Consider the following 26,005-nt stretch of genomic DNA (forward strand, 5'->3'; position numbering starts at 1 on the left):
ACTAGTAGTTTCATAAAGCTTTTTAGAACAGGCCTACACAACCTACACATTACCATGCATGCCTCTTGTCTGTATCCTTTACCCGGGGTTTACTTGAGCTTTTGGGGGTGGAGTATCGGGGAAACAATGACGTTGTTTCTGTGCGGTTTCCTGTCACCAAATGTCGAACCCACATGCGGAGCCAGAATGTCGGGATTTTGGCGAAAGATACCGATTTCTTTGGAGATAGATGGCGGGTGATTGCAATAAGTGGCGACGGTTGAGTGGAATCTCACACCAGTATTCTACCTGAGACTGGCTTTGGTGGTGCCCAACCGGTTGCATGTAGAGTGCGGCACGGCGTGGACCAAAGCTGAAAATATCATCTCATCCTGGCATGAATGAGTTCACAGACTCTATTCAACGTTCAGCTCGACAGGTAGCCTGTTCAATCTCACATCCCTCCAAATAGCAACTTATCTCAATGATATTCACGACAGAGACATGTCAATAGTCGATCCCTCCCCTCCTGTCTTCGTGACGTGGAGAGCGTGGCTTGCTGGGAACGGGAACAAATGGCGGACGCGAGAAGAACAATATCCACCGCAAGTAGAAACCAGGTGCGTGTTCGAGAGCTTCGCCAGCTCAGAACCCTTTTTGATGAGCCGGTGTGGGGTAAATCTTTCGCCAAAACAAAGCTAGGAAAATCTGATGGGCGATCTGAAAGGTTCTATTCCCCACTCGACCCAATTTTCAAAGCTCTTGAGATCCATCTTCCATCCCAAGGCAGAAAAAAGAATCACACAAATAGGGGGAGTCTAGGCGGCTGTTGACTAGCGAGCCCTAGCTATTACTCTTGCTAATACATAGGGCGCATAGTTTGATTTAAGCTCAGCGTAGACACTTTAAATGTTCGTAAGGCGGGGGTGATAGGGGGGATAGGAGAGCAGGATTGCTTTTGACAGGAATCAGCCCTATCGAGGGCGATTTAAGGCTTGGGTACGATTGCAGGAGCTCTTTACTATTCCGACCAAAGAATTAGCTCAGGCCTCGAAATTGAGCCTCGATCGGTGGCTCGCGAATTTGTTCCCTGGCGTCGCGATGATGATCATGATGCGTAAGTGGGTCAGATCAACAACACAGCGGATTCGGGCAAGGAATGATGTCGATCAGGAAGGAGGTCGCGTGTTGAACACGTAAATCTCTTAAACACTGTCAGACTGGTAGGGCTGTCAATTATTCCTCTTATCAAGTCTTCGAGTGTGACCATGGAAAAGGGCGGGGGCGACGCGCCATTCACAATTCTTTCGGAGCGACACAAAAAATGGACCATTGCCATCACCTCACTGGTGACATTCGTGTCGCCAGTGTCGGCGAATATCTATTATCCAGCCCTCAATGAAATGGCCAGCGAGCTCGGGACGACCTCGTCCAAGATCAATTTGACCATCACAGCTTTCATGGTAGGTTCTGGCCGAGACGTTGATTGATTCAACTTTGCACTAACTCATTACTTTTGTTTTTTGTAGATCGTCCAAGGTGTAGGGCCATTCTTTGTGGCAAGCATGTCAGATATATATGGCCGTCGAGCAACATCAATAGGCGCTCTCGTTATTTACTTGGCCGTCAACATTGGCCTAGCCCTACAAAGCAGCTATCCTGCCCTGATGACCCTCCGATGTTTGCAAAGCTTCGGCAGCAGTACTGCATCTATTACCTGTACTGCTGTGGCGGCAGATTTGGTGCCTCGAGCAGAAAGAGGGAAATACATGATCTACTCGACATTAGGTGTCACGGTTGGTCCCGCTGTTGGTCCGATCATTGGTGGTATTCTGACGCAATTTTTGACATGGCGAAGCACCTTCTGGTTCCTTGTTATTTTTGCGGGTGTGATGGTAGCTTTGCTACTTTTTTTCGTTCCAGAAACATGCCGTTTGGTGGTTGGGAATGGATCCATCTTACCGCCGAAATGGAACTGGCCGATCGTCCAATGTATCCGATCCAAGGGTGAACAATCATCCCAATCTGTCGATCCTCTCGAAGCTGGAAAACCGCCAGACCCGCCTCACCGACCGTCTCCCCTGGACACTATCAGAATCTCAATGGAGAGAGAAACCTTCGCCGTTATTTTCTCGACGACATTACTATATTGCGGATACACAGCCGTGCTGAGCACCCTCCCATCCCAACTGCAGGAAAAATACGGATTTAACGCCTTGCAAGTCGGATTATGCTATATTCCGTATGGAATGGGGAGTCTTTCATCTCGATGGACAATTGGTACCCTGATTGACTGGAACTTCCGACGTTTTGCCAAGATCCATGGCGTGGAGATAGTCCAGAACCGCCAATCGCAGCTGGATTCCATCCCAGTGGAAAAGGCACGGCTGCAAATCACAATTCCCTTGATCTATATGTCTTCGATCGTCATTGTTGGCTATGGATGGGTGATGAACTTTCATACAAACCTCGCTGGCCCTCTAATTATGCTGTTCTTCGTATCGCACTTGGTTGCCGGTGCATCAAGTGTGTTGACGACTCTACTGGTTGACTTGCATGTCAATCGACCCGCGACTGTGAACACCGCCCGAAATCTATTCCGATGCTTGGCTGGCGCCGGCGCCGTGGCTGGAGCTGTTCCATTGATCAATGTGATTGGAATTGGGTGGTTTGGGACCATAATCGCCTTCATCTGGGTTCTTTTTAGCCCTGTGATGTGGGGTGTTTATTTCTGGGGGCATGATTATCGCCAGCGGAAGAATGCCTCTCAAAAAGATGTATATTAAAATTATATTCAAGACTTAATGCTACCCCTATCATAACGAATCCAAAAGATATTTTGAGACATTCAATATGAATAGAGCCGCTTCACCTCTCACGTCTTCATGACCAGCGTCACTCTCGGAGGTCAGTTCGAAATCGGCAGCCTCTAACTCTTGTACCGGTTGTCTTGACCCCTCTAGCTCTGAAGGATCGGTTCTGTTTCCCAGTTCATGTGGAGCTAGCACACCACTTCCGGGCATCTCTTGCGGAGGCTGAGTTCCTACCCCATCTGGCTCAGATTCCCCTGTGTTTTGATTCTAGGATCCTTCACCATGTCGCTTCCCCATTTGCGCGGCCAGGCCTTTTCGCCGACGGTGGCGGAACCACAACAAGGCTAACATGCTTATCACAAAGATGACTCCAAAAGCAACTTCAATTCCAATTCCTGTCCGAGCACCGCTGCTGAGACCATGATTTTCTGAACAGGAGGTAAAGCCGGTTGGTGCTGATGCTGGAGAAGTATTGGAGGATGACACGAAGTTGAATCCTTGCACATATTCTGCAAGTACAATCACGGTCTCCTCAGGATCCAAGGTCGTCGTCACCGTTGATTTCTTGATGCTGGTTCCTGTGACCTCTGTATCCTGCGCGGAGACATATGTGTAGACACCTCCGGTGGAACGGTCAGAGGTGATTGATGAAATGCAGCTTGCTCGCTCTCCCACTCCCCACCAATCAAAGCTAAGTATCCCCTGCCATACTGAGAACATTGTGTCAGATGCATCGAAGTACTAATGCTTCAAACTCTCATTTTACCCAAGAATTTGACCGGAAAATTTCGTCACAGGAATGGTCGGGAACATACGTAGGGCAGCATGTAGTCCATGAGTAACTTCTGTGTAAGGTAGATGAAACTTGGGTGTAATTTCCCGGCCAGTTGAAAGGACCAAGAATAGCATCAAAGGTGTGCTGGTTTGAGATTTTGTTGTTGGCCAAGAGGTAAGCACTTGAGTACTCCGGAGCAAAGCAGGATGCGTTCGTATATGCGATTTGGTATATATCCATGTTGAGTGCTTTCAGTGACAGGACATCTTTCACCACTGAGCCCATGTAGAGAGATGAACAACTTGCTGGCGCTGTCCATGCATCGGTGAGTGGAATAAATGTAAATGTAGACCCCGACACGGTTTCAGGTGGATAGGTAGATGACATAGTGAGTCCGATCAGGCAAGTAGGGATTGCGAGACGCCGTACCGGTGAAGCCCTCAGGAGTTGAGAAAGAGAGAATAAATTCGATGGAACGGAATTCGGTTCCACTATTGAAAGCAGATGGGGGCGAGAAGGAGGTGGGCTCCGTCCTTCTTGACCCCCTAGAGCCCCGGTTCACAGGACAACCATGGCGCCTTAAACTAGATAGCAGAGTTCTTTCCCTTTTCATCCATACACGTTCATTACCATCGTCTCGCTGCCTGTAGGAGTAACTTTCTTTCATTGGGACTCTCTAAAAGACTTGCCAGCCTGGCTTCTACTTCGCTTGGTACGCTGAGAGGCACTCATCATGTCTACTTTGCAGGGTTTGGTTTTCGCCCCGGGGGCCGCTTTGCCGCTGCGTAGCGAAGAAAGTGGCCTACATAACAGGCAGCACGACCAAGCAGGAACAAGCAAACACTCAATTAAAGGATTGGTGCTTATGCCAAGGAACCCGGCGTTTTAATGCAAAGGACTCGCTCTGTCTATTGCGCACTCTTTCTACCCCGGTGTCGCGCTGCTAAAGCGGCGCTCTCCCTATTTTCCACCGGACAGAGCGTACCTAGGCCGCCGATTAGCTGCATCTAAGCCACGCCGCTACTATAAGTACCATATAGTTGGACCAAGTCCAAGGGCGATGATAGGCTATCACAAGCGACTCTACGACTAGATGGGGGCATTGCTGGGAGGTCTGATGGGAGGGAAGCCAACGCCAACGCCGTATCTGCCGATACAGTTATCCAACTAGGTAGTGTTAGCCTTATTTGGCGATATAACTACCTATATAGGTGTCTTTGGTCCATTTGGGGCTAGGCTGGGGGGGGAGTGTGTCCCTATCTGTACTTTTTTTGCATGGCCGCATTCATTCGACAGAATAATTTGCCACCCTCTTCAACTCTCGACGGCAAAAACAGTATCAGTGGCTCTCCTTCAGTATCCTTCTATTCTACTGTTAGGCGCCCAAGGTTGCACCTTGTCGGGCCTCCTGCCTGACAAGGCCAATCTGCTCCCTGGAGCTGGAAGTATATAAGACCTCGAGTCTTGCTTTCAATTTTGATCGTCCTATATTCGGAAAAATCATCTCTCGTTATTTTCAAGCCTCAGCTGTTCAATAATTAATTTTCCACTTGATATCAAGACGATGCATTTCATCAAATATTCCACTCTTTTTGCACTCGCTGCTCTTGCTACGCAGTCATCGGCTGCGTCTTGCAAGTACACCCATTACGATGGTCAACTCTCCCATTCATTCGATATCTCGGCCTCTGGCGTCCCAGACATTTCCACTGCTTGTGGTGAGCTTTGGAAACAGCTAAAGTGCCCAGCTCCCAGTGCAACCTCATGCAGTGATGGCGGAGAGAACACCCTGTTCTGGGGCTTTACCACTGGGGTGGGCTGTAATACAGGAGACGTTGAGTCTGCCTGGTGGCGCGCCACTAAGAACAAATATGGCTCAATCTCATGTTGATGAACCTGCAAATCAACTCGGGGTAGCAGGAATAGATTTTAGAACATGGGAGTTACGGTGAGATCTTTCAGCTCATGCAGATACACTTGGCAATATGTCGGAAAGCGGAAGGATATTGGAAATCAGTGGAGGATGGTCTGCGCTCGCTTTCTTGCTTTCTTGCTCTTCTGGTTCTATTTTCGTTTTTGATGCTTTGGTCGTGTTTCCATGATGTGAAGTGGGTGAGTTGCTTAGTGCTATAGAGACGTTGCTGTTGTATAAGTGGCGCTTATAGTGTGCCCCGCGTGCACCCCACAGTTATCGGCACCACGAGCTCTCGGTCCAGCTAATCTCATCTTCATAAATACGCTTCAATTATCTTTTTTGCTCAAAATAACCAATATCAGCAAGTACCCAGCAAGTACCCAGAAAGGGATCGTAAAGAACAACCTTCACGAAGTCATAAAATGACTACTCGACACGGATTCAAAGTCGCGCCCTCAACCCCCCAATGCCGGCCAAAACCTCTTCAGCCTCGACTCCAAACACCTCGGCGTCCTCGCCCTATCCCTCCCCAGACAGCCTCACCGCCTAGGCTGTTCTCGTGCGCTGTAGCGACGATCAAGTTGCAGGCGCTCCATGGTCCGCAACAACAATACCCTCCGACCACCCAGTCTTCAACAAAGTCCCGGACGTCCCCACCTTGCTCGACTCCCCCATTGTCATCCACCGAGTCAGAACACGCAAGGATTTGACAATTTGGATGCCTTGACAACCAGTCCATTACCTACATCAATATCGGCTGACGTCAGGACCTACGCCTCCGCAATGGCAGTCAGGGATTAAAACTGTGATCGTGGCGCGCAAAGACAAGAAAGGCCTCTCGCCGGAACACTACGAGGCGATCTGGATGTACATGGATCACATCATTGATCTCTTTGGAGATGGGTCGGCGCCTGTACGGTTGTACAACCGACAGGTATTTGCAACGGTGGTTCCAGGGATATAAGAGGGAGACTGCTGGCTTCGGTCGCTCGAAATGGAACTCAATGGCGCCACTGTACTAGCCCTGCTCTTGGAATGATATTCTCCTGAGCTTGAAAACACGCCTGTGTGAGTATCTTAAGTATCCAATCATCTAATGAACTGAACATTTAATCCTCACGATCTAGAGAAAACTCGAGCTGATTAGATACATAAGTCGGTAAACAATATAAGATTTCTAGGCCAAGCTGGCGGATCGACAGTAACGTCGCAGCCAGTTCATGCAACTCACTTCTGTGGCGGCCTTATCTTCGCTAAAATGACGCCATTGTTTAGTTCAAAATTCTTCCACCATGACACAATAGACGTCATGCTCGATATGACCACATTATGTAAAAAGCCGCAGAGAGTTCAGTACAGCAAACATTGAGTTAGGCACCATCATAACACTTCCTACACTGTCCCCTAAGCATTTGGATTGCCTGCGAGGATCTCGTGTTGACTCGGGCCGAAAAAGCGGGGACGGCGGTGCACTCGATTGGCGCATCTTCTCAGGGGAGCATGACTCTTCCAAGGATCAAATTGTCCAGATCACACTCTTCGCCGCAATGCAGTCGCCTCCCTATAGATCAATTAAAGCTATCGCATCTTCCCGCTGCTTTCTCTCACTGCCGGGACATTCCCTGGTGGCAGAGTACCGACTGCATCCCTGAAATGCATCTCCACCAGACCATCTAGCCAGTGCGACAGACGCAACACCTAGCGCCGCCGATCCTTCCCCTCATCAACAAACGGATCGAAGCAAATCAAGACCCCTGATTATCTGCATTGCCCTGTGGAGGCCTGAACCAAAGCCCACCACATATCGTGATTTGATGGAGACCCCTCGTATGAGGGATGCTACCCTAACCCGGAGCTCCTGCGGAGATGCCCTGGCCGTCCCCACGATATGCATTCGTTGAGCTGGCCCACGACTCCTCCTGTTGGATGATCGTGTCTTGGCCCTGTTTGTCGCCTTCTTCTTGCGGCAATATGACTGGTGATTGCACTTGTCGGAGCGGCTGTCTCCGGTTTCCTTATTAGCCTGTTTCGAGGCTCTGACTGGATGCTATCTACCACGCTGCCTAGTCGAGCTGTCTCCTCTTCTGCGAGACCCTTTAAGTACTAGTGGGTCACCCCCTAATTCAACGCGTTCTTCTCCCCGTCGGCGTGGGTTTCGCTTTTCACTGAGAACGTGGAGACATCATGCACATCAACTCGTGGATTCCGTTCTTGTTGCCTGTGGCTGCGGCCAGCTCGATTCCTTTCGGTACTGAGTTCGCTCGCCGTCAGTTGCCCAAGGAGCCTACGGGGGTGAAGTCTATTAAGACGGCCAATAATGTCACTATCCGCTACAAGGAGCCTGGCAAGGCGGGCGTTTGTGAAACCACCCCTGGTGTGAAGTCGTACGCGGGCTACGTCGACCTGTCGCCGACAGAGCACACTTTCTTCTGGTTTTTTGAGGCGCGCCACGATCCGGAAAATGCGCCAATTACGCTGTGGCTGAATGGTGGCCCGGGAAGTGATTCGTTGATTGGGCTGTTCGAGGGTCAGAATGGCGCGGATGCTCCTTTTTTCTACTTCACTGCTAACAGTTGTCTTCATTTAGAATTGGGTCCTTGTCATGTTAACGAGAAATATGAGACTTATCTTAACCCCCATTCGTGGAATGAGGTCTCCAACATGCTCTTCATCTCTCAGCCTCTCGGCACTGGTATGGAATCAACGGCATCGAGAGACTTATAGCATAGATCTGACTAATTAAATAGGCTTCTCCTATGCCGAGAAGGAGGCTGGCTCTCTCAACCAATTGACCGGTGCCTTCCAGGATGAAGACGTCGCTGGCGTCCAGGGCCGCTACCCTGTTATCAACGCCACTATGATTGGTAAATACGAGATCATTCAAAGGGAAACCGGATTCATCTAACAGCCGTGAAGACACTACCAATCTTGCTGCCGAAGCCACTTGGGAGGTCCTGCAGGGATTCCTTGGCAGCTTGCCCAAGCTCGACTCGAAGATCAAGTCCAAGAGCTTCAACTTGTGGACTGAGAGCTATGGAGGGTAAGTTTCTACCAAAGCCGTTTAAAATGGTCAACGCTAATATATCCATATAGACACTATGGCCCGGCTGTATGTATTGCTTGCTACACATATTAAGCACATAATTAACAAGTACAGTTCTTCGACCACTTCTACAAAGAGAACCAGAAGATCAAGAACGGCAGCGTGGATGGCATCGAGCTTGACTTTAACACTCTCGGCATTATCAACGGTATCATCGATGAGTCTATCCAGGCTCCTCACTACCCGGAGTTTGCAGTCCACAACACCTACGGCATCAAAGCGGTACAGTCCCCGTGGCCCCCGCCCTTGTTTCCATACTGACAATCTATTTAGGTCAATGAGACAGTCTACAACTACATGAAATTCGCAAACGAAATGCCCAACGGATGCCAAGACATGATCCAAAACTGCAAAATGACCAACCGCACCTCCTTGACAGACTATGCGATCTGCACGGAAGCAGGCAACATGTGCCGTGACAACGTCGGTACGTGAAAATCGCCCATTTTGACTACTAGCTTCCAGATCAGTTCTAAGTATTTCTATTTCTATAGAAAGCCCATACTACGTCTTCAGCGGCCGCGGAACCTACGACATTCGACATCCCGCGCAAGACCCCACTCCGCCCAGCTACTATGAGAAGTACCTGGCCAAAGATGAAGTCATGAACGCGCTCGGCGTCGACCTCAACTACACAAGCTCTAACTCGGAAATTTACTACGCTTTCCAACAAACCGGAGACTTCGTCTGGCCCAACTTCATCGATGACCTGGAAGATATCCTCACCCGTCCTGTCCGTGTGGCTCTCATCTACGGCGACGCAGACTACATCTGCAACTGGTTCGGCGGCGAAGCCATCTCCCTCGCCACCAAGTACCCCCACAGCAAGCAGTTCAAGGCCGCCGGCTACGCACCTTTCCTCGTTGACGGTGTCGAGTACGGTGAGACTCGTGAATATGGCAATTTTTCCTTCACCCGTGTCTACGAAGCTGGTCATGAAGTCCCCTACTATCAGCCCGTCGCTTCTTTGCAGCTTTTCAACCGTACCTTGAATGGCTGGGAATTGCCTAAGGGAGAGAAGAAGCTTACACCGGACTTCGGATCCGATGGACCTTCGTCTGCTACTCATACCCAGTCTTCCGTTCCTTTGCCTACTTCCTCTGTGGCTCCGAGTAAGTCAGCAGCCCCGTGGATGTGGTGATGGATTTAGACTTTCAGGGGTGAAGTATTTAGAGCACTCTGTCCAGCTGTCTAGGTTAGATTGAACATTTATACGGGATTGAATCGTTGCAAAACTACAATAAAGTATATGTATGCATGTATAAAGCGGAACTCCTCAGTACGGAAGGTTATAGCCAAAGCTCACTTTCTAATTACAGTATGGCTTGATGCCTGAATTTTGGAGATTTGTACCTCAAGCGGACAGCCCTACATACTCTTACAGTGCAACAATTATCAAAATAGCCTTCCAAACAGTTAGTTATCCAAATAGTCATCTGAGTCAGCCTTCAATCGAAAACAGGGCATCAACGTGAGCTATTTTTAAACTGGAAGGACTCCGTTTTGTGCGCTGTCATCCTTCCTTCCCAGAGTAATGCGCAAATATGCTCATGTACTATGGATTTAGTAAAGGCTGATATCATTTAATGTTTCTATTGGACCTGGTCCTACTCAAGTCATCGCATCTATACCATAAGACTACCCGGGGGAATCATATCGTACAGTGAAGGTCAAAGTGCCAGCCGTGAAAGACATAAAACGGGATATGAAAAGGAAACATCAATAATAAAGGACGCGCCTCGTAAATGCATATGTTCGTAGCATTCAGACGGAATGCAAAGAGTCCAACCAAAAATCAAAATAAAAATAAAAATAAAAATAAACGAGAAAATCATAGTGCAAGAATAGAGAAGAGTTGTGATACAATTACAGTAGATCTTCCAATTGTATGCTCATGCCCTGTTTGAGGCATCCTCGCTGGCACGAGGCTTATCTGAAATATCGGACCCCTCGGCCGAGTGGCCGAGGACATCGGCCGTGGTTTCGTCAGAGAAACGGAGGTCTTCTTCGACGTCAGTGCTTTCCTTCACCTTCATGAAGACGACGGGGGTAGCGATCAGCATGCTGCCAAGGAGGAGACCCCAGCAAGAAGCGAATTCAGTCATATAAGGGGTTTCGACGGCGTCCAGGCGCCACATTCCAGCTGCACCAGCAGATTGGATACCCTTATAGAAACCGGCGAAGTTGGCAAGCTTGCGGGCGTTGTTCGAGAGAGATCCCATGTACCTGAGAATTGTCAGATGATTATTTAGGGGCTGTCAATGCTGTGTAATGCTTACCAGTATGTGCAGGTTTGGAACGAGGCGTCGTAAAATCCATAGAACATGTACAAGAACATCGGGCCGATATAACCGCTATCCATGAAATCCATATCGGCTTTCACGGTCTCGCGGGTGTAGCGGGTCTGGAAGGCATAACCACCGCCCCAGATGCCCATAGTGATAGCGAAGAGAATGCCAAAGTTGATCTTGGCTCGGGCTGGGCGCGAGAACCACTTCATATCCAAAAGCTGGCCGAAGACGAAGGCGCCAACCATCTGCATCAGCCAGTACAGGAGACTGTTGAGGGCACGAGTGCGAACGGTGAAATACGCCAGGTTGACCGCGTTGAAGTGGTATCCATAGAACCAGTTACTGGCCAGGAACATGGGGAAGAGGAGCACAATATAAGAATCGCTCAGCAGAGTCTCCCAGAGACCGAGGAATTCGGACTTCCAGGTTGGGTTCTTGATCACGATCACGCGCGAGCCGTCCTTTCGCTTGATGTACTTGGAATCGGCGAGACCCCAGCAGAGAGCGAAACCTACGGCCATCAAGACGAGGAACGCGATATAGGTGCCATTGTTCACGTTTCCGGCGCTGCTGTGCATGTTCTGGCCAAGAGGGACCTATACAAGCAAATTGGAGGTCAGTTCCGAGAGATCCAATGCCGCTGATTACTTTTGTATCCTAAGGTTGTACTTACCAGACTGCCAATGACACCACCCAGGTTGAAGATGACCCAGAAGATCGCAATATATTTTCCCTTCTCGTGCTCCAGCGGATAACTCATCATCACGGCACCTTGCGCGCACCACAAAAGACCGGCGCAGACACCCAGTAGTGCGCCGGCGAAGATAAGGAAGCCCGCATTCTGGTTGATATTATATGAGAGCAGCGCCGCAACGTAGAGGAAATACCCGAAGCCGCCCAGCGACAGGGTCAAGCGAAGACCAATCCGATTGGCAATGGATCCAGCGAAGAAGCCGACAACGGCAAAGGTACTGTATAGCGCGGTATTCGAGTTGTTCACATCAGTCGCGTTGACCTGGCCACCGCCACCCAGTCCACTGACGGCATTGTACATGCCAGGACAGAGGAAGCAGACGAATGAGACGAGGACCAGTTGTGTCTCCGGCGATGCGAACCAGGGCGCCTGCCACTTGCCGATCTTAAGTATCGGCTTGTACATCCAGGACGGGCCGACGACGGCATCGTCGGGTTGTTCTTCATGGTTGGCGGATGGGGTATGCTTCTCTGTCTCCATGGCGTTCATCTCCATGGGCGGAGTCGCATGTGGTTGCTGATCTGGCTCGGGGGTCGCCATGGTGACACCAAGTAGGGGGAGATCAGTTTGGGGTGAGTAGTTGTAGATCGGACTGGGATTGGAATTGGGGGCTAGCGGGACGGCCAAATGAACACGGGTTGGAAAAGGGGTGATTCCTAGAATGCAGGGTTTCCACGTAAGAGCGCGATCCAAGGAATTGAGGAATGAAGGAGAGGAAAGGCTCCGATTTATGAAATATGGGGGTCGCTCTTTTTTGGGGGGCTTTAGTTTTTCGGCTTAGGCTGGTCTAAAAAAAAAAAAAACTATAGCCGAGCTAGCTTATCGTGTTTCACAGATAAGTGCTTGGCCGGCGGGTGCTATACACCCGTTCAATTGGGGGAATGAGACGCTAGATATCTGTGGGAAATAAGTGCCAGTGGGTTCTGACACACATTTTGCCAGTCATGTGGGCAGTTGCGGGGAGGCAAAGATGGAGACTCCGGAGAAGTCGAGAGGATGAGCGAACCACGGCCAAGCGCGCAGCGAGCAAATACCCGCAGCGATGCGACCGCAAGCAGAGTTGCATCTGCCGCTTGCAACACTCCACACCGCATGCGGGGGGACCGTACCGTACCGCCCTTACCGTACCATTACCCGGATTACATACCTGACACCTGACGCATCCCGCAGGTCGTACTGATAATCTCTAGTGTATACTTCGGGAAGGTACGGTGCTGGTGTCTGCCCGGGTCCAGCCAGGTACCACATCGGCATGCCGAATGTTACCTCTGCAGAAAACAATCAACCGTTACATCATCGTGCTTTCGCTCGACTCGCTCGTTCTTTGCTTTCCTTAACTTCCACTCTCCCCCCGTGTCTGAAACATCCCACACTTCCCCGGACTTGAACTCGAATCAGGGCAACTGAAAAGGTCTCTCTTTACTTCTGCATCGCCACCATGCCTGGCAAGGCCACCCCCACCCCGCGCATCACCAAGTTCACCAACTGCCGCCTGGTGCGCGGTTCAAGCCTGGTTGAGCAAGATCTCTGGATCGACTCTCTGACCGGCAAGATCCTCAAAGACCAAGAGGCCTTCTATGAACTGCACCTCTCTCCGGATGAGATTATCGATCTCGGCGGCCGCATCTTGGCCCCCGGCCTGATCGATGTGCAGCTGAATGGCGCTCAGGGCTTCGACTTCTCCGTCCCTTGCGACACCAAGGAGGAGTACGATGAGGGCCTCCGGATGGTTAACCGCGGCCTCGCCCGTACCGGTGTCACCTCTTACTTGCCAACTCTCGTCAGCTCCACTGCGGAGGTTTATCACAAGGTATGTTGTTCTCGGCCCCTTAGAAGCAATCTTTCAACAGAAGAGAAAAGCAAAAACAAACAAAAGGCCAATAAAAAGCATTGAAACTCACAATCCATACAGGTCCTACCCTCCCTTGGACCCACGGGTGCAACTCACCAACCCCAAGATGGAGCTGAATCCCTCGGCGCCCATGCCGAAGGTCCCTTCATCAGCCCCGGGCGAAACGGCGTTCACAAATCCGAAGTCCTCCGCGCAGCCCAGACGTTTGAGGACCTCATCACCTGCTACGGGAAGGACAACTTGAGCGCCGGTAGCCCTATCAAGATGATTACCGCCGCGCCCGAGGTCGGAAACATGATGGCCCAGATCCCGGAGATCGCCAAGAGAGACATCATCTACTCGATCGGCCACTCGGATGCTACATACGAGCAAGCCATCTCGGCCACTCACCAGGGCGCCCGCATGATCACCCATCTGTTTAACGCCATGCGCCCCTTCTACCACCGCAACCCGGGCATCTTCGGTCTGCTCGGCCAGTCTGAGCGTCGTCGTCCCTTCTACGGTGTTATTGCTGACGGAATTCACCTCCACCCGACTTCAATCAAAATCGCTTACAATGCGCACCCGGAGGGTCTGGTTCTCGTCACTGATGCGATGCGCCTTTGCGGTCTGCCCGATGGTACTTACGAGTGGACTAATGGCGAGCGCATTGTCAAGACCGGTGCGCGGTTGACCCTCGAGGGATCTGATAAGATTGCTGGTAGCTCGGCGACGTTGATTGAGTGTGTGAACAATTTCCGCCGCTGGTCCAATTCTTCGACGGCTCAGGCGATCAATGCTGCCTCGGCCGTTCCCGCGCGTTTGCTTGGTCTGCAGGGTGTGAAGGGATGCCTTGATGCTGGCGCGGATGCGGATTTGATCATTCTCAGTGAGGTCGATGAGCCGGATTCGGGACCCACCCTGGCCGTTGATCAGGTTTGGAAGTTGGGTGCTAAGATCTTTGATAAGGAGAAGGAGAAGGCTGTTGCTGTTTAGGGACTGGTGATGGTGAGCTTTCTCTTATCTCTGGGGTTCTTTTTCCTTGATTTCTTATGGGCTTTTGTTATTGGGTTAGCAACTTTCACGAACGGTTGCCTCTGCATCTCTCTCGTTTTCGGTCAGTGATATCTACTGGTGGCTCGGGCGTTCAGGAAGTCCTTAGTATTTTACTCGCATTGATCGTCATAGAAGCATTGTGCGCATCACATCACATCGCATCGCATTAGACTTTAATTTCAAAATCAATACTTTTAAATCATGTGTGATCAGCCGGAAGATATTCATTTTTGATTTTGTCGGCGCTTATATATCTACACTTGACAAAGCTATGGTGTACACTACTGTACCCCAACTATGCCAAAGCAACATGGTTTTCGGGTGAGAAATATATATATTCAAGATTTGATGGGAATCCAAAACCCCGGATCCGTCTGGCGGACACTGTTGATCGCATCAGGTGGGGGAAAAAAGAGGCTAGAAAAACACTCAAGCACCTGCGATCTCATCGGAGCTCTGCGCCGCTCGCTGAGATGCTAAACAAAAACACTAAACCGAAAAATACAAATTTTTCACAGACATACAGTCATGAAAAGAGGACATGGCGTTTGACGTTTCGCATTTCTTTTACAGACGGGGCTGGGAGCGGGTCCAGCCGGCCTCCTCGGCGATGAGCTCGGCGGCGCGCTCGCCAATGGTCAGGACGGTCACCATGGGGTTGATGGAGGGCATGTCAGGGAAGACACCGGCATCGGCGATACGGACGCCCTTCAGGCCGCGGACCTTCAGGGTGGGGTCAACGACGGCCATGGGGTCGCGGGCGACGTCACCCATCTTGGTGGTACCGGCAGGGTGGTACACGGTGTGAGCCACGCGACGGCCGTACTCGGACAGAGCCTCGTCGGAGGTCACGTTGGGACCCGGGGCGACCTCACGCTTGATCCAGTCCTTGAAGGGAGCCTGCTGGGCGACCTTACGGGCAACCTTGAGACCCTCGAGAATGGTGGCAGCATCGTAGCCCTCTGGGTCGGTGAAGTAGCGGAAGTCCAGAGCGGGCTTGACGGAGGGGTCGGCGGAGGTCAAGTAGAGACGACCGCGAGAACGGGGGCGGGGAATGTTAGGGGTCATGCAGAAGGCGTTAATGGGCTCGTCGTAGCCCAGACGGGCGGTGTTGAGGGTGAAGGGGATCTGGTAGCAGTGCATCATCACGTCGGCGGCGCGGCCGTCGAAGCCGGCGGCGTTGGGGGCCTCGCGGCGGAGGAAGATGCCGGCATCCGAATCCATGGTGGTTTGGTTGGGGGGAACGGGGCGGTTCAGCTCCCACATGATGATGGACTCGGGGTGGTCGAGCAGGTTCTCGCCGACACCGGGAATGTCCTTGACGACGGGAATTCCCAGTGAAGACAGCTGCTCGCGGGGACCCAGACCGGAGAGCAACATCAGACGAGGAGTGTCGACGGCACCAGCGCACAGGATGGTCTCCTTCTTGGCGCGGAGGGTGTGCTTCTCGCCGGACTTGAGAGTGACGTTAACACCGGTGACGGTGTCACCCTCAACGTTGACCTTGGACACCCAGGCGTTGGTGAGAATAGTCAGGTTGGGACGCTTCTCCTCACCGCGCAGGATGGGGTGGATGTAGGCGACGGAGGCACTGCTACGGCGGCCATCGTCGGGGTTGTAGGAGACGTTGAAGAAGCCAACACCCTCGGTCAGCTCACCCTTGTTACGGATGTCGTCGTTGAAGTTCTCAATGACGGGGATGTTCATGGCACCGGCGCAGGCCTGGATCCAGTCCTTGCAGAGCTGGTTCTGGTGGCGAGCGTGAACGGGCTGGATGGTGTTGCGCAGGCCATCGATCAGACGAGTGAAGGTCTCGAAGTCCCAGCCCTTGCAGCCCTTGGCAACCCAGTTACGGCAATCATACTCGAAGGGACGAAAGGAGATCAGGGTGTTGTGGCTAGAGCAACCACCGAGGACCTTGGCGCGAGAGTGGCGGATGTGACTGTTGCCTACAGGGGAGGTTAGTATTGCATGGCTTTTCCAAATGGAGGTCAAAAGATGGAGCGTCTGGGCAGTTTGCGCAAGGGGACGAGGACAAGATTTGGCGCAAAGGGAGATAGATGGTGATAGTCGTACCCATGGGCTGTTCGACGGTGGGATAGTCATAGTCCAGCTCGCCGCCGAGGAGGTTGAGCCACTCCTTGAGGTTGAGGACGCGGTCGTCCATGAAGTCGCTGGGACCACCCTCAATGACCAGAGTGCGCTTGTTGGGGAGATACTGGGCGAGGCGCGAGGCAATCACGCAGCCGGCGGTGCCACCACCCACGACAATGTAGTCGTAGCTGTTGACATCGACGGCGGGGAGCTCGTTGGTGGTAGCCATAGTGAATACCAAAAGGATGGAGATGGGAGGAGGCGAAAGAGGAGAATCGACTTTTTTTAAAAGGTCCAAGAAGCTTGGGACGGCTGGGGGCCCTCGGGTGGTCTGATCAGAGGGCAGAAAAGATCCAATCTTTCTCGAGGGAGTGCCTGGATTCGGTGTAGGCGCGGTTCACCTCTTTTTTTTATCTTTCTTTTTTTCTGCGGGGCGCAGCGAATCGCAGCGTGTGATTGGTGGTGATCGCTCGTAGTGGAGCCGTGTGAGCTAGATTGATCCACTGGGCTGCTAACGGCCCTCTAACAGGATGCATTTCCAATCGAGACGAAAAGAGGGGGAAGGAATCAACGCGGAACCGGTAGGGGAATTCGGTCCTGATAAGGCAATGGTGCACTCGCCCATGCTCCAATTGCGCCTCCGCGAGGCCTCAGCGGGAAGCGGCGGACACGAGCTGTACGTCACCACGAGGGATTCGGCGTGCCTTCTGAGGGCGCATGTCCCGGTGGGGCCGCGTGAAGAAAGTTAGCCACGGATGTTCGATGCCGCGCTGGGGGGCAATCGGGCGATCCGAATTGAGCGACGCGGCGCCGATTTGGGACTGAGCGGCGACTGTGAGAGGCTCCCTAGTTACGTACAACCGCGGCCCACCGCCTTCAAACAGGCCTCGGCCGATGTCCGACTTGGTTGCGGTGGGGAGGCGGTCTGGGTGGCGGGGCCCGATAAAGAATTATAGTCTGCAGCTTCATCATACCATGCACTTGTTGCGGTTGACGAGATACTGTTCCTCCTATCTCCCCCCTACAGTCATGGCCCTCTCCTTCGCTCCCCGTCAGCTCTACTACGACGGCAAGGTGCAAGCCGCCTCGTCCGGCAAGACCTTCCAGACGGTCAACCCGGCCACCGCGACGCCGCTGGCCGACATCCAGGTTGCCGCCCATGCGGATATCGACGCTGCCATTGCGGCTGGTGAGCGCGCATTCCCTGCGTGGTCGCAGACTCCTGCGATCGCTCGTGCTCGTATCCTCCACAAGGCCGCTTCTCTTCTGCGCGAGCGCAACGATGAGATTGCTCGCGTCGAGACTCTCGACTCCGGCAAGGCGTACACTGAAACCAGCACTGTGGACGTTGTAACGGGAGCCGATGTCCTGGAGTACTACGCCAACTTCATCGGTGGTGGTGGCCTCAACGGTGAGACCACTCAGCTGCGTGAGGATGCATGGGTGTACACCAAGAAGGCTCCTCTGGGTGTCTGCGCCGGTATTGGTGCTTGGAACTATCCCATCCAGATGTAAGTTCACAAAGGGGCTTCAAAGCGCTTACCTCAGGATTGACTCTGACTTGAACCTTCTTTGCAGCGCCCTCTGGAAGTCAGCTGCCTGTCTGGCCGCTGGTAACACCATGGTCTACAAGCCCAGTGAATATACCCCGCTCCACGCCCAGACTCTCGCCGAGATATACACCGAAGCCGGTGTGCCCGCCGGCGTCTTCAACGTGATCAACGGTGCCGGCGATGTTGGGGCCTACCTGACCAGCCACCCCAGCATCGCCAAGGTTTCCTTCACCGGTCAGGTGTCCACTGGCCAAAAAGTCGCTGGCTCTGCCACCGGTAACATGAAGTACGTGACAATGGAGCTGGGCGGCAAGAGCCCCCTGATCGTGTGCCCGGACGCGGACCTGGAGAACGCGGTCGATGGCTCCATGATGGCCAACTTCTACAGTACTGGTCAGGTCTGCACCAACGGTACCCGGGTCTTCGTCCCGCGTGCCATGAAGGCCGCCTTCGAGAAGCGTCTGTTGGAGAAGATCCCTTTCGTGCGGGCTGGCCCGCTCTTCGACGAACAGACCAACTTCGGTCCCCTGAGCTCCGCGGCCCATCACGAGAAGGTTCTTTCTTACATTCGTCACGGTATCGAGACTGACCGCGCTACTCTCCTCTGCGGTGGTCCCGAGAAGCCTACCGTGCCCCAGGACCTGCAGGCCGGTTACTGGGTCAAGCCGACTATCTTCACTGACTGCACTGACTCCATGCGCATTGTCAAGGAGGAGATCTTCGGCCCTGTCATGTCTATCCTCTACTACGACACCGTCGAGGAGGCTGTGAAACGCGCCAACGCCACCGAGCTCGGTCTCGCTGCTGGTGTCTTCACCAAGGACCTGAACCAGGCTCACCGCGTCATTGATCAGTTGCAGGCTGGTATTACCTGGGTGAACACCTGGGGTGAGAGCCCCGCCGAGATGGCGGTCGGTGGCTGGAAGAAGAGCGGTCTGGGCGTTGAGAATGGCCGCCGCGGTATCGAGGCTTGGGTGCAGAACAAGAGTACCCTCGTGGACATGAGCGGTGCCGTGGCTACGGTCTTTGCCAAGCTGTAAATAATATTCTATGACTTGACGTTTATATGACCCCCCCCAAAAGGTCGGATAGAGTGGATACCTGTGCATCAAAAATGGATAATTGGTTCATTTTCTTTCGCTTTATTTCGGTTGATCGATTTCGGGAGAATCTTCATGAAGATATTTTTTTAAATGGAAGTGACCTGACCATAGACGAGGATAAGCTGCATTGCTTCTCACAAGAGTCGTAAAGTATCACTTGTACAAATTCTGACTCTACATCCGCTCGATATGGCATGATTCCTGAAAATCAAGTATCGGAGACAATGAACCTGAGCAAAAGAAGGTTCCTCGTCAAGGCAAACATGTAAGGTATAAATACATGCAGGCTGTTCTATTGAAACGCTAGGTTACAATGGCACACTGTCCGCATGATGCTAAGCTTCGACGAGTGAGCATGCCAAGATGCTAGTGTATAGTTAGGTTACACATCCTAGCGCAGCTTACTAATCTCCTTCAAGGATGGCGCCCTAACGCAATAGTTAAAGATACGACACATACTCAGTACAGGACAAATGAAACATAAAAATCAACTGAATTTCGGTATTAATCTAGTTTATGCCCATTTGCGCCTGAATCATCTTATGCTGTTTATTCGCTGGCGCATAAATGACATATCGTATGCAAATTCGAATGAAAAAAATGATATCTTATCCACCATAGCCCCATCTACCAACTTTCAAACGATCGAAATTAGCCAGGAAAGGAAGCGGGGCAAAAGATTCAAGAACGCCGCGATTGATCCAGGAAATCAAGAACCCCATGCAAGCGATGACCCGAGAAAAAAAAAAAAAAGAGACCCAGACCCCGATTCCCCACAAGAAGTGCAAAGCATAAAAAAACGGATGAGGCAAACTCAGACTCGTGTCTGGCGTTGGCGATGGTCACTGTCGCTGTGGTGCTTACAGCGCGGTCATGCGGGCGCCCATGCGATCGAAGATGAGATCGTTCTTCAAGGTTCCGTCCAGGCCACCGATGGCAGAATCGACCATGCGCGAGGACATGCTGTCCGGAGTAAGTTCGTCATCCTCCATGGTGCGGTACAGCTCAGTATTGATGCGCAGGTCCTTGGGAACCTTTGTCGGGGTTCGATCAGGAGTAACCTGCTGACGAGGCGAGGCCTTCTTGATGGAAATCGGGGCAGGAGCATAGGTGCGAGGACGGTAGACCAGCGCGGGACCCTGAGTACGGGCATCGGTACCGGCTTGCTCAATCGATTCGAAATATCGGACCGTCTTGACCTTCAGATCGAGGGTGGCGTCGCGATCACACACGATCAGAGGGTGAGGTGCAGCTGCAGTGCGGAGAGCGTCCACATGTGGTTCACGCCATCTTCTAGGCCCTTCTGCACGGCAAAGGCCTTGTGGGCGCCAGTGGCAACGATGACCACCTCACGGGCGTCCATGATGGTCTGGATACCAACAGTCATGGCCATGCGCGGCACCTTGTTCACATCGTTGTCGAAGAAACGCGAGTTGGCAAGAATGGTATCGTAGGCAAGGGTCTTGACACGAGTGCGGCTGGCGAGAGAGGATCCCGGCTCGTTGAAGGCGATGTGCCCGTCCGGTCCAACACCGCCCAGGAAGAGTTCAATGCCACCGTAGCGGGCGATGCTTGCGTCGAATGCGGCACACTCGGCAGTCAGGTCCTCGGCATTCCCGTCTAGAATGTGGATGTTCTGGGGAGGGATGTCGACGTGCGAGAAAAAGTGCTTGTACATGAAACTGTGGTAGGATTCTGGGTGATCGCGAGGCAGACCCACGTATTCATCCTGTACAACTTTGGTGAGTAAATGCACCTTTGCTAGCAGCGGGCTGTGGGCGGAGTTCGAAGCACTTACCATATTGAAGGTCACGACATTTTTAAAAGAGATCTCGCCGGCGCGGTGGCGCTGAACCAGAATCTTGTAGATGATCTCGGGACTGCTGCCAGTGGGGAGACCAAGAACAAAAGGATGAGTTTCGGTAGGGTTGAAAGCCTTGATGCGACCTGAAGAGGAAAGTAGTCAGTGCCTCTGTTCCGCGGTATCTGTGATGCGCTTTTTGCCGTGGTGACCACTTACTGACAATGTAGTCCGCGATGTACACGGACGCCTGGCCGGGGTCTTCTCGAATGATGACACGCCTGGGATGAGAGTCAGCATGGATTCAATCGATTTGGGGGGCGGGGGGATCAGAGCAGGGGCAAGGGCGCATACATCTTCTGATGGTTACGTCAGTGCACGCTGAGAATGAAGAGGTAGGTAGGAAGATGTTTAGTAGGGCTGAGGCTGATGAGGGGTGTAGAGATGGGAAGGGTGAAGGAGAAGAGTGTAGGAAGAGGATTCGATTAAAGGCAGGGCGAAGTGAGAGAAAGGTGCGATGCTCCCATGGATCGGTTACGTCGAACCGGGCCTGGGGGTGTACGACAGTGACAAGATCAACCGCGTCGTAGTAGGCGGGCTCCGCTCTCGACGTCCAGATCTGCTACGGCTGCTACATCTACTCGAGCGTCTCCGCAAATGTTATCGTCGCAATGCGCCATGTGGACAGGCCGTTGACGTCGACGTGCACAATGGCTGGGCCTACCAGGTGCTGCTCATAGGCGGAGACCCGCGCCTGCCAGTTCAGATCAGGAAGCAGGTACCCTCTGCATCTACGCCGGGAGCGTGAGGCCGCATTATGCCATGTGGTGGCCAGCAGGAATGCAATGACGCAGTGATTGAGGGCTTACAATCGCTATTGTGATTCGCACGCGAGTCTCCAGAATGCAGCGGAGCAGATGTCAAGCTGGTCAAAGGGTGCCATCGAGGGTGGCACCAGTTGCATCCGGCGAAATCGGGAAATCGCGAAGTCGCTGGCAGCCCAAAAAGCTGGGGAGAGTGCAACCTTAGCGTCGCAGCGATGGGCCCGTCACGGTACGGTCACGGTATGGTATGGCGCGTACGCACGTGACACGCAACGTTACTAGTCTGGATCCTGCTGATTCATCCAAATGTTTTTTTTTCTTTTTCTTTTTGCGCGGCGCTGGGTCGCAGTGGCACTTTGGAAGGGCGAAGGAAGGGTCAGTGTGCTGTCCCAGGATTGAGGATCATCACGTCTGGAAAAGTCTGGGGAAGTCTGGGGAAGAACGTGGCGGTGCGTAATCTGCAAAGCATCGAGGCATATGCAGGACCCAAGATATTCCATGTGTGGCAGGGCATCCAATTCTGCCATAGATTTTAGACTTGACGGGCGGAGAGACCCGCCCAGTGCCTTATCCTCTTATCTGGGGGGGAACCGATTTCCCCCAACTGTTAGGCTGATTGCGGCTCTGGTGCTTGCATTCCACTCGCGCTGCGCTTATTCCGCGTCCTCTGCTTTTTCGTCACCTGACTGCGAACTCGGAGTTCTGTATCATCACCCCAACTGGTTGCAGCAACACACTCCCCAGTGCCCTCCTCGCTCCCCCGCCTTCAGCCCTTCACCTTGTTGGGCCCTGTTGGCATTCCTCAATCCCTCGGGCCATGGCCCCGAAAGAGGACATGCTGCCCCCGGGCTGGGAGGATCTCGACAGGTATGTTGATCGCCTTCTTCCGGTGCACCTATCCCAGTCACCGCATCCACGCACCAACCCCCCTTCCTGCCTCCATCCCCACGTCTACGTCCATCGGTTGTGGAACCCCAACGGTCCCCTCGGGTGATTTAGACTATTTCCACATCGGGAAGGTTGACACCTGAAGAAAGGTGCATGAGGCGTGGAGGCGGGCGGACAAGATCTGGTCGTCCTGGGGCCGTGCTGACGCGCGCGATGTCGCAGGCAAATGGGCCAGCTCTTTATGATGGGCTTCGATGGCACCACGGTCAGCCCGCAGATTCGCTCGCTCATCGAAGACTATCACTTGGGCTCTGTCCTCTTGTCAGCCAAAAACCTTAAATGTAATTCTACTCTGCTCCCTTTCCCCTTGCTGGAAAAGTTCCGGGGTACGCGAACGCATCGTGCTGATTTTTGCAACCACAGCAGCGGAGGAGGCCACCCGACTGGTCCTGGAGCTGCAGAACATTGCCCGGGATGCTGGCCACCCAGTCCCATTGCTCATTGTATTGGATCAAGAGAATGGGGGTGTGAACAGTTTATACGATGAAATATACATTCGCCAATTTCCCAGCGCCATGGGGGTAGCCGCGACGGGGTCGAAATCACTAGCTCACGAAGTTGCAGTCGCCACCGCACAAGAGCTCAAAGCTGTCGGCATCAATTGGATTCTCGGTCCGGTTTTAGATGTATTGACCAATGCGCGAAACCAACCTCTGGGTGTTCGGACTACTGGCGATGACCCTCAAGAGGCGTCGCAATATGGCGTCCAATTCATGAAAGGATATCAACAAGCCGGACTAGCGACGTGCGGCAAACACTTTCCGTCCTACGGCAACTTAGAATTCCTTGGTTCCCATGCCGATGTGCCAATTATCACAGAGTCCCTGGAGCAATTGAGCTTGAATGCTCTAATCCCCTTTCGAAATGCCATCAACCACGGCCTGGATGCGATGATGGTGGGCGGAGTGTCCATGTCGTCGGCTGGGATGAATGTCATGCACGCCTGTTTGAGTGACCAAGTTGTCGAGGAGCTACTTCGAAAAGATCTGAAATTTGAAGGAGTCGTTGTCTCAGAATGCTTGGAGATGGAGGCCCTGACGCATAACATCGGAGTTGGTGGTGGCACCGTCATGGCCAAAAATGCAGGATGCGATGTCGTTCTCCTCTGTCGATCGTTCCCCGTGCAACAAGAGGCAATCAACGGATTGAAGCTTGGTGTTGAGAACGGAATTATCGGCCGAGCCCGAATCGAGGAGTCATTGCGCCGTGTACTGGATCTCAAAGCGCGTGCTACTTCGTGGGAACAGGCGTTGAATCCTCCCGGTCTGCTATCACTCACGCAAATGCAACCGTCCCACACGAATCTCTCCACGCGTGCATATAACGACTCGATCACAGTGATGCGAGACAAGAGCAACCTTCTCCCACTTTCCAATCTCATTGACCCCTGCGAGGAGCTATTGCTGCTCACGCCGTTGGTCAAACCGCTCGCGGCTTCAGCCGTCACGCTCTCGGTCAATGAATCGGCTCACGGGGGCGGCAACCCTTCATCTTGGGAACAAACCTCCTCAGTGATGAGCGGAGAGAGTGTCTTCAAAGAGCTGGGCAGGTCACTTTCTCGGCAAAGAAATGGTCGTGTCCTACACACTTCCTACACGTCCAATGGCGTCCGACCTATCCATGAAGACCTCGTCAAACGTGCCAGTGCTGTGATTGTTGTCACGGCCGACGGGTATCGCAACAAATATCAACAATCGTTCGCAAAACACATCTCGCTGCTCTGTCAGTTCCACGATTCATCCAGCGGAGAGCGACGCGAGAAGCCTTTGATTGTGGTTTCGGTCAGCTCTCCTTACGATTTTGCCATGGATTTCTCGATTGGAACGTACGTGTGCACCTATGACTTTACCGAGACGGCGCTACAGGCGTTAGTGAAGGTTCTTTATGGCGAACTGACGCCGACTGGGACGCTGCCCGGCTCTATCAGTCGCAGTCAGAAAATCCACCAATCTCGTCAACATTGGCTCGTGGAGAATTGGAATGAGGAGAGAGATGCAAATGCTTTGGATGCACTGTTGGAAGCGATGCGGGACGACTGTCCACAAGGTCAGCGCTCTGAGGTCCTCGGTGCCACCTCTAGCAGTTTTCTCCTACGGAAAGAGGACATTGACGAGGCGCATTTTGTGGTCCGTAACAGCAGCACACAGGCCTTATATGGGTTTTGTGCAACTTACTTCTTTCGATCGTCCGGCACTGGCGTTATTGGATGTTTGATTGTTGACCCAGCGCGGCGCAAGCTGTCTATTGGACATTCCCTTCACAGTCGTGCGATCCGCTCCCTCCTCCAGCGGAAAGGCATGAAGCGATTCCAACTGGGCTCTCGATTGCCTGGCATCTATCTAGGTATTCCTACGGTCAGCTCTGTCGAACGTAAGCGGCTACGGCAGTGGTTTGCCAACCTGGGATGGAACACATCACTCTCCCGACCCGTCTGCAGTGTCGTGCTGCGAAATTTAACGACATGGACGCCCCCCGATGGCCTCACCGCAACGCTGCAGAATGCCGACGTGGTTTACGACCTTGTCTATGGATGGAACTTTGCCCGGACCGTCCTGGACCACATCAAGACCAATGCGCGACAGGGTGTCGCCGATATCTACCGCATTGCCCTGGGTGGCGCTCCCCACTGTGGTATTATCCGAGCCAAGCGGCCCTCTGATGACATGATTCTGGGCAGTGTTGTCGTGTACAACGAGCGCTCCCCTTTGGCCGAATATATGCCCGTATTACGCGCTACTCATACTCCTGTTGGAGGTATCTCTTCACCTGTGATCTCGCCATGCGCGGATGATTACTCCACTGTCATGCAGGGGCTGATCCTGCTGGCTATCCGCCAAATCCGCAGGTTCAATGCTAATGCGGTAGTGATGGATTGTGTAAGACTCCCTTTTTTCTTCTCCTTGCTGCCCTGCCCTTGTCGCTGCCGAACTGGGTGCTAACCGCAAACAGGTGGACGGGGACGGTAACTTTGACTGTCTCTCTTCGATGGGATTCAGCATGCTACACAGCTTTGAAGAGGTCAATTGCGACGCAGCCACCTGGACAATGCTGCACCCTTCATAGGTTGAAGGGTGTGGATTTGCGCGGGAATGGACGCAATTCTTCTCTTCCTCGCTCCAAGTCTCTCTTCGGACCCTAGGAGTCTTTTGGGTTTTCATGGCCCTT

The 26,005-nt window shown here is 52.7% G+C and overlaps 9 protein-coding genes across 9 annotated transcripts; 5 read left to right on the forward strand and 4 right to left on the reverse strand.

Annotated features, from left to right (window-relative positions):
• Positions 1–1,247: 1,247 nt before the first annotated feature.
• Positions 1,248–2,765, forward strand: N7532_006096 (uncharacterized protein; the record flags this gene model as incomplete). The annotated part of the gene is made up of 2 exons (XM_056618590.1): positions 1,248–1,442; positions 1,509–2,765. 2 exons carry the CDS (start codon positions 1,248–1,250, stop codon positions 2,763–2,765), a joined length of 1,452 nt encoding a protein of 483 aa, XP_056474749.1.
• Positions 2,766–3,059: 294 nt separating this feature from the next.
• Positions 3,060–3,512, reverse strand: N7532_006097 (uncharacterized protein; the record flags this gene model as incomplete). The annotated part of the gene is made up of 1 exon (XM_056618591.1): positions 3,060–3,512. The coding sequence occupies one exon, from the start codon at positions 3,510–3,512 to the stop codon at positions 3,060–3,062; it is 453 nt and encodes a 150-aa protein (XP_056474750.1).
• Positions 3,513–7,666: 4,154 nt separating this feature from the next.
• On the forward strand, positions 7,667–9,726 carry N7532_006098 (uncharacterized protein; the record flags this gene model as incomplete). Its single annotated transcript, XM_056618592.1, has 7 exons — positions 7,667–8,174; positions 8,230–8,346; positions 8,399–8,522; positions 8,576–8,591; positions 8,640–8,807; positions 8,859–9,012; positions 9,080–9,726. 7 exons carry the CDS (start codon positions 7,667–7,669, stop codon positions 9,724–9,726), a joined length of 1,734 nt encoding a protein of 577 aa, XP_056474751.1.
• Positions 9,727–10,477: 751 nt separating this feature from the next.
• N7532_006099 (unc-93 family MFS transporter) lies at positions 10,478–12,170 on the reverse strand (the record flags this gene model as incomplete). Its single annotated transcript, XM_056618593.1, has 3 exons — positions 10,478–10,811; positions 10,865–11,472; positions 11,550–12,170. 3 exons carry the CDS (start codon positions 12,168–12,170, stop codon positions 10,478–10,480), a joined length of 1,563 nt encoding a protein of 520 aa, XP_056474752.1.
• An 898-nt stretch (positions 12,171–13,068) lies between these two features.
• Positions 13,069–14,457, forward strand: N7532_006100 (N-acetylglucosamine-6-phosphate deacetylase; the record flags this gene model as incomplete). The annotated part of the gene is made up of 2 exons (XM_056618594.1): positions 13,069–13,440; positions 13,543–14,457. 2 exons carry the CDS (start codon positions 13,069–13,071, stop codon positions 14,455–14,457), a joined length of 1,287 nt encoding a protein of 428 aa, XP_056474753.1.
• A 627-nt stretch (positions 14,458–15,084) lies between these two features.
• N7532_006101 (GMC family oxidoreductase) lies at positions 15,085–16,840 on the reverse strand (the record flags this gene model as incomplete). The annotated part of the gene is made up of 2 exons (XM_056618595.1): positions 15,085–16,466; positions 16,594–16,840. The coding sequence occupies 2 exons, from the start codon at positions 16,838–16,840 to the stop codon at positions 15,085–15,087; spliced, it is 1,629 nt and encodes a 542-aa protein (XP_056474754.1).
• An 800-nt stretch (positions 16,841–17,640) lies between these two features.
• N7532_006102 (uncharacterized protein) lies at positions 17,641–19,204 on the forward strand (the record flags this gene model as incomplete). Its single annotated transcript, XM_056618596.1, has 2 exons — positions 17,641–18,122; positions 18,190–19,204. 2 exons carry the CDS (start codon positions 17,641–17,643, stop codon positions 19,202–19,204), a joined length of 1,497 nt encoding a protein of 498 aa, XP_056474755.1.
• Positions 19,205–20,127: 923 nt separating this feature from the next.
• N7532_006103 (uncharacterized protein) lies at positions 20,128–21,806 on the reverse strand (the record flags this gene model as incomplete). Its single annotated transcript, XM_056618597.1, has 4 exons — positions 20,128–20,519; positions 20,621–21,214; positions 21,288–21,349; positions 21,793–21,806. The coding sequence occupies 4 exons, from the start codon at positions 21,804–21,806 to the stop codon at positions 20,128–20,130; spliced, it is 1,062 nt and encodes a 353-aa protein (XP_056474756.1).
• A 903-nt stretch (positions 21,807–22,709) lies between these two features.
• Positions 22,710–25,903, forward strand: N7532_006104 (putative beta-N-acetylglucosaminidase; the record flags this gene model as incomplete). The annotated part of the gene is made up of 4 exons (XM_056618598.1): positions 22,710–22,759; positions 23,003–23,166; positions 23,204–25,716; positions 25,790–25,903. The coding sequence occupies 4 exons, from the start codon at positions 22,710–22,712 to the stop codon at positions 25,901–25,903; spliced, it is 2,841 nt and encodes a 946-aa protein (XP_056474757.1).
• Positions 25,904–26,005: the final 102 nt, after the last annotated feature.

The sequence above is a fragment of the Penicillium argentinense genome (genome assembly GCF_028826775.1).
Source record: "Penicillium argentinense strain IBT 30761 chromosome Unknown utg000005l_segment0_segment0, whole genome shotgun sequence".
In the NCBI taxonomy this organism is placed as follows: Eukaryota; Fungi; Ascomycota; class Eurotiomycetes; order Eurotiales; family Aspergillaceae; genus Penicillium; species Penicillium argentinense.